Raw genomic sequence first — 7,469 nt, 5'->3', positions numbered from 1 at the left:
CTGTGTTCACAGAGGGTCAGGGTCAGATCGGACCCTGGGGAATGCTGTGTTTACAGAGGGTCAGTCTGTGACCGGACCCTGGGGAATGCTGTGTTCACAGAGGGTCAGGGTCAGACCGGACCCTGGGGAACGCTGTGTTCACACAGGGTCAGGGTCAGACCGGACCCTGGGGAACGCTGTGTTCACAGAGGGTCAGGGTCAGATCGGACCCTGGGGAATGCTGTGTTTACAGAGGGTCAGTCTGTGACCGGACCCTGGGGAATGCTGTGTTCACAGAGGGTCAGGGTCAGACCGGACCCTGGGGAACGCTGTGCTCATAGAGGGTCAGGGTCAGACTGGACCCTGGGGAACGCTGTGTTCACACAGGGTCAGGGTCAGACCGGACCCTGGGGAACGCTGTGTTCACAGAGGGTCAGGGTCAGACCGGACCCTGGGGAACACTGTGTTCACAGAGGGTCAGGGTCAGATCGGATCCTGGGGAACGCTGTGTTCACAGAGGGTCAGACTCAGACCGGACCCTGGGGAACGCTGTGTTCACACAGGGTCAGGGTCAGATCGGACCCTGGGGAAGGCTGTGTTCACAGAGGGTCAGACTCAGACCGGACCCTGGGGAACGCTGTGTTCACAGAGGGTCAGGGTCAGACCGGACCCTGGGGAACGCTGTGTTCAAAGAGGGTCAGACTCAGACCGGACCCTGGGGAACACCGTGTTCAAAGGAGAAAGTGAGAACTGTAGATGCTGGAGATCAAAGTCGAAGAGTGTGTTGCTGGAAAAGCACAGCAGATCAGGCAGCATCCGAGGAGCAGGAGAATCAACATTTCAGTTATCAGCCCTTCATCAGGAATGAGGGGGTGGCCCAATGGGGCGGAGAGATAAATGGGAGGAGGGAAGGTCGCTGAGAATGTGATAGGTAGACAGAGGTGGGGAGAAGGTGATAGGTAGGAGGAGGGTGGAGTGAATAGATGGTAAGGAAGATGAGCAGGTAGGGCAGGTCAAGAGGGTGGTGCCAAGTTGGGAGGTTGGATCTGGGATGAGGTGAGGAGAGGGGCAATGAGGAAACTGGTGAAGTCTCATGTTGATACCATGTGGTTGGTGGGTCCCAAGGTGGAAGATGAGGCATTCTTCCTCCAGGCATCGGGTGGCTAGAGTTTGGCGATGGAGGTGGCCCAGGACCTGCATGTCCTTGGCAAAGTGGGAGGGGAAATTGAATTGTTCAGCCACTGGGCGGTGGGGTTGGTTGGTGCGGGTGTCCTGGAGATGTTCTCTGAAGCCTACCATGAGTAGGTGTCCTGTCTCTCCGATGTAGAGGAGACCGTATCGAGAGCAATGGACACAGTAGATGATGTGTGTGGAAGTGCAGGTTAGTTTCTGTCAGGTGTGGAAGGATCCTTTAGGGCCTTGGATGGAGGTGAGGGCGCAGGTTTTGCAATTGCTGTGGTGGCAGGGGAAGGTGCCAGGATGGAGAGGGAGGTGACTTGTTAGGGGGCATACACCAAAGGAGGGAGTCGCAGAGGGATTGGTCCCTCTGAAATGCAGATAAGGGTGGGGACGGGAATATATTCCTGGTGGTGGGGTCTGTTTGTAGGTGGCAGAAATGACGGAGGATTTGCCCTCCAATCAATAATGCCCTCCAGTTCATCTCCTCCACTTCCTGCACTTCTGCCCTCAAACCCCAGCTCTCCAATCCACCAGGACAGAACGCCTCTGGTCCTTACCTTTCACCCCACCGGCCTCTGGATACATCGCATCATCCTCTGCCATTTCCGCCACCTACAAACGGACCCCACAACCAGGGATATATTTCCCTCCCCACCCCGAACCACTTTCCACAAAGACCATTCCCACCGTGACTCTCTTGTCATGCCCACGCCCCCTAACAACCCACCCTCCTGTCCTGGCACCTTCCCCTGCCACCGCACCAATCAACCCCACCACCCTATGGCCCAACATTTCAACTCCCCCTCCCACTCAGCCGAGGATATGAGGTCCTGGGCCTCCTCCACCGCCGCTCCCTCACCACCCGATGCCTGGAGGAAGAATGCCTCATCTTCTGCCTCAGAACACTTCAACCCCAGAGCATCAATGTGGACTTCACCAGTTTCCTCATTTCCCCTCCACCCCACCTTATCCCAGATCCAACCTTCCAGCTCAGCAACGTTGTCATGACCTGTCCCACCTGTCCATCTTCCTTCTTACCTATCTGCTCCACTTTTCCCTCTGACCTTTCATCTCCTACCCATCTCCATCCACCTACCACACTCTCAGCTACCTTTCCCCCAGGTGAAAGTGAGGACCTGCAGATGCTGGAGATTAGAGTCAAGGTTAGAGAGGTGCTGGAAAAGCACAGCAGGTCAGGCAGCATCCGAGGAGCAGGAACACTGACATTTTGGGCAGGAGCCCTTCATCAGGAATGGGTTTCTGGAAGGTGAGGACCAGGGGTGGAATGGAATCACTGTCTTCCCCCCAGCCCCACCCCTCCTCCCATTTATCTCTAAGCCTTCTGGCTCCCAGCCTCATTCCTGGTGAAGGGTTTATGCCCGAAACATTGATTCTCCTGCTCCTTGGATGCTGCCTAACCTGATGTGCATTTCCAGCACCACACTCTCAACAGTATTCAAAGGGTCAGGCTCCAAAATGGAAAGAACAGGGTAATTTTCAATAGAACAGAAATGAAAGATAAAAAGCAGCCAGTTTGTCACATTTCATTCTGTACTTTTATTCTTTCAGTATTGTTTTTCTTTTTAAAATACAGTGACTTTGATTTGATTTGTTCAGATGTGGGGAAGCTCGGGTTGGAGAGAGACGGGGCTGGGAACTGGTTCAGAAGCACTTCCTGTGCACGATGTTGGCCCCTACCTCCTTGTACTCAGAGGCCAGCACCCACATCTGCTGGAAGGCAGACAGAGATGACAGGATCGAGCCCCCCATCCACACCGAGTACTTTCTGTCGGCGGGAGCACAAACTTTGACTGGGGTGCCCGTGGGTACCATCTTGGTCATCTCCTTGAGCATTCTCTCGTCCATGCCCGGAAAGAGGCTGGAGCCTCCAGCTAGGATCACGTTGGCATATAGGTCTCTGCGGAGATCAATGTCACATTTCATGATGGTATTGAAGCAGAGTTTGTCAATGCCAGGTGCCTCGATGCCAATGTTGGCTGGCATGAAGAGGGTCTCGGGACAGCGGAACCTCTGGTTCTGGATCTTGATGACCTGGCCATCGGGCAGCTTGTAGTCTTTCTCCACGTCAGCCGGCTTCTTGCACATCTCAGCCTGTACATCCAACGCCACATAGCAGAGCTTCTCCTTGATGTCCCTGACGATCTCCTTCTCGGCCGTGCTGACAAACGAGACCCCACTCTCGGTCAGGATCCTCACCAGGTACTCAGTCAGGTCCCTGCCACCCAGCTCCAGCCTCAGGACAGCGTGGGGCAAGCAATAACCCTCATAGATGGGCACCGTGTGGCTGACTCCATCACCACTGTCCATCACACAGCCTGTGGTCCTGCCTGAGGCGTACAGGGCTAGTACTGCCTGAATGGCCACATACATGGCGGGCAGCTCAAAGACCTCAAATAGCACCTGGCACATCTTCTCACGGTTGGCGAGTGGGTTGAGGGGTGCCTCAGTCAGCAGTGCTGGCCTCTCATTTGCCTTGATCTTCAGGTCATTGTCATAGATATACCTCCAGACCTTATCCATGTCCTCCCAGGAGGTGACAATGCCATGCTCTACTGGGTACTTGATGCTCAGCACCCCCCTCTTGGCCTGAGCTTCCTCACCAATGTAGAAATCCTTTTGGCCAGCCCCAATGATCAGCGCCTTCTGCCTGGGTTTGCCAATCACATTGGTGAAGATGGAATGGGGCTCCTTGTCCCCAGAGATACCCGCCTTGATCAGGCCTGAGCCATTATCGATAACAATGGCAGGCTGTAAGTCCCCCATGGTCCCAGAGAGGGTGAGCAAGGAATTAGATCCAGCAGAGGCTTACTGAGCTCCTTTATACACACACACACACACACAGGCTCTCCCTGAAACACACCCCCTCACCCCCCCACACACACACACTCCCCTCACACACTCCCCGACACGCCACACACCCCCTCACACTCCCTGAGACACACCACACCCTCCCTTAGATACACACTCCCCTCAGGCTCAGACTGACACCCAGCGCCCACCGTGTGCTCTAACAGATGCTGCTCAGACGCCAATGAGGTTTTCCTGGTGCCAGCCCATGGCTTTTACCTTCCTGGGAGGTTTCTGTGAGGTCTCTCCCCAACCAATTGTGACAATCCGTCAGTATTATGAGGAAATAATCATTGCTGAGCCGCCCCGCGTCAGTTAGCAACCTCTGCAAAACCTCCCCTCACCCCTCTCCCGGCACAGGAACTGCTCCCAGCTCCTTCCTCAGCATTTCTCAGCATCCTCACTGACACACGGGCTGGAACCTCCCGTTTCTCAGCATCCTCACTGAGACACGGGCTGGAACCTCCCGTTTCTCAGCATCTTCTCATATACACTATCCCCTCAGGATTCTTGTCTATAACCAACACACCAACAATAATTAGTGTTAAATATGAATATAAGCATGCCATCAGTGTTTATCGGGCTACAGGCTAACAGATTATTTTAAACAGGTGACTATGGGACAATTTCATTGTGAGCTCTGTAGTGTTTTACTGCCCCATTCACGGACTCGTTTTCAACGTGTTTGTCAGAAAAATAATCCCATTGTTTTCCGAAGTGGGCCCTCGGTTTGATCCGTGTCTCCCAGCCGGCCTCCTGCAGCACTGAAATACTGGGCGCTCTGTTGGTTTCTAATCCCCAAAAGATAATTACAGAGCTCCTGGGTCTCTGCAGCTTGAGCACAATAGCTCAAAAGACTCGGTTGGGAACATCCCAGAGACTTCATGAAGTTGGCAGAAAGTGACACCTTTCATTATCTGGTGTAATAAAACACTGAAACCCACGGGAATGAAAAATGATCGACAGAATTACTGAGATGCTAAAGATTTACCTGAAAAAGTTTGGGATGAGTTTATCCCTTTTAAGAATTCCTCTTCGAGTTGATTAGAAAACGTTTGCTTGCAGTTAGCCAAGTTAAATCTGTTAATTTCACTTTTTAAAGTTCAGGAATATGAAGTATACGTGCTTTTAAGATCTGTAGATCGAATGAGGCAGTTAATATTCGTATCTCTTCAAAATCAATTGCCACTGCAAATAATGTCTGGGACCTTTATATTCTGGCAGACCAGGTTACTGTGCCGAAGGCAAACATTGATTTTAAGGAAACTTGCTTTTGTCCTGTTTGCATTGTTTAATTTTTAATCTCAAAATGTATGGTCAATTTATTTTACAATGTCCCCATGTCAATAATGAATCAAACATATTCTGTAGTTCAGTAAGCACCTGAACCATGTCAGCTAACACTTACCTTAACTCAGCTCCCCCTTAACTCAGCTCCCCCTTAACTCAGCTCCCTCTAACTCAGCTCCCCCTTAACTCAGCTCCCTCTAACTCAGCTCCCCCTTAACTCTGGAGTGTTCAGATCAGTAAAGCGGGTAGCAACCTGCTCAGAAATGTTGTCATCACACACCCCTGGAGCAGGTGGGTTTTGAACTTGAGCTTCCTGACAGAAGTTACCACTGTGCCACAAGAACCCAGAGCTTTATTTATATTTTAGTTTGTTGATGTATTCTATTTTGCAAGTTATTTCTGCTAGGAATGCACAGTGCTGTACATCTATAATGTAATATTTCAACATGTACATTGTTTTTATTTCTGGGCAAAACTGACTGAAGGAACCTAACTCTGACTCTGCTCAATACTCCAGGTGCCATCACACCAATACCTTGTATAGTTGCAACAATACTTCCATTGAGTCTGCTCCACCATTCGGTCATGATATGCTCCTCTCCTCCATTTTCCTGACTCCTCCCCATATCCCTTCAACCCATTACCGATTAAAAATCTGTCTAACTCCTCCTTAAATTTACTCACTGTCCCAGCATGCACCACACTTTGGTATAGCGAATTCCACATATTCACAACTCTTTGGGAGTACTTTCTCCTCAACTCTTTTAAATTCACTACTCCTTATCGTAAGGCTATGATCTCTCATCCTAGAACACCCCATAAGAGGAAGCGTCCGCTCTATGTCTATTTTATCCACACCTTTTATCACCTTGAACACGTCAATTTGATCTACCCTCATTCTTTTAAATTCTGGAGAGTATAGGCCTAAACCGTTCAATCTCTCTTCATACAGCAAACCCCTCAACTCTGGGATCAATCTAGTGAACCTCCTCTGAACTGCCTCATTGCCATTACACCTTTCCTCAAATGAGGGGACCAAAACTGTGCTCAATACTCCAGATGCAGTCTCACCAATACCTTGTATAGTTGCAACAATACTTCCTTACCTTTATGTTCTATCCCTTTAGTTATAAAATCCAACATTCCATGTGCTTTCTTTATTATCTGCTGTACCTGCTTGCTAGTTTTCTGTGACTCATGAATGAGGGCACGTAGATCTCTTTATACTGTGGCACCCTAACGTCTCTCTCCATTTAGATAATAGGTCTCCTTTGATTCATTTATTCGATTTATTTCTCTTAAAGTTGTGATTTTCGCAATGCAACAATACAACGGACATACAACATGTTTTTTTCCCCCTTCATCTGGATATTTCATATATATTGTGTTCTTACAGACATGATCCATTTTCACCTCCAGATAAAACAGAAGATAGCTCGCCACAGAACCACACCACAGGTAAATGTGATCTATATGGACTTCATTAAGGCATTCGACAAAGTACCCCATGGGAGACTCTTTAGCAAGATTAGATGTCATGGAATACAGGGGGAAGTAGCCATTTGGATACAAAATTGGCTCAAAGATAGAAGAGAGAGGGTGGTGGTGGAGGGTTGTTTTTCAGACTGGAGGTTTGTGACCAGTGGAGTGCCACAAGGATTGGTGCTGGGCCCACAGTTTTCATCGTTTATTTAAATGATTTGGATATGAGCATAAAAGATATAGTTAGTAAGTTTGCAGATTGCACCAAAATTGGAGATGTACTGGACAGCGAAGAAGTTTCCCTCAGATTACAACAGGATCTTGATCAGATTGGACAATGGGCTGAGAAGTGGCAGATGGAGTTTAATTTAGATAAATGCGAGATGCTGCATTTTGAGAAAGCAAATCTTAGCGGGCTTATACACTTAATGATATGGTCCTACGGAGTGTTGCTGAACAAAGAGACCTTGGAGTGCAGGTTCATAGCTCCTTGAAAGTGGAGTCGCAGGTAGATAGGATTGTGAAGAAGGCATTTAGTATGCTTTCCTTTATTGGTCAGAACACTGAGTACAGGAGTTAAGAGGTCACATTGCAATTGTACAGGACATTGGTTAGGCCACTTTTGGAACATTGTTTGCAATTCTGGTATCCTTCCTATCAGAAAGATGATC

The 7,469-nt window shown here is 49.4% G+C and overlaps 1 protein-coding gene across 1 annotated transcript; it reads right to left on the bottom strand.

Annotated features, from left to right (window-relative positions):
• Positions 1 to 2,757: 2,757 nt before the first annotated feature.
• LOC122556247 (actin, clone 302-like) lies at positions 2,758 to 3,958 on the bottom strand. Its single transcript, XM_043702867.1, has one exon. The coding sequence runs from the start codon at positions 3,940 to 3,942 to the stop codon at positions 2,821 to 2,823; it is 1,122 nt and encodes a 373-aa protein (XP_043558802.1). The 5' UTR covers positions 3,943 to 3,958; the 3' UTR covers positions 2,758 to 2,820.
• Positions 3,959 to 7,469: the final 3,511 nt, after the last annotated feature.

This window comes from Chiloscyllium plagiosum, chromosome 13 (assembly GCF_004010195.1).
Source record: "Chiloscyllium plagiosum isolate BGI_BamShark_2017 chromosome 13, ASM401019v2, whole genome shotgun sequence".
Taxonomy (NCBI): Eukaryota; Metazoa; Chordata; class Chondrichthyes; order Orectolobiformes; family Hemiscylliidae; genus Chiloscyllium; species Chiloscyllium plagiosum.
This window is presented reverse-complemented; position numbering and strand designations above follow the sequence as displayed.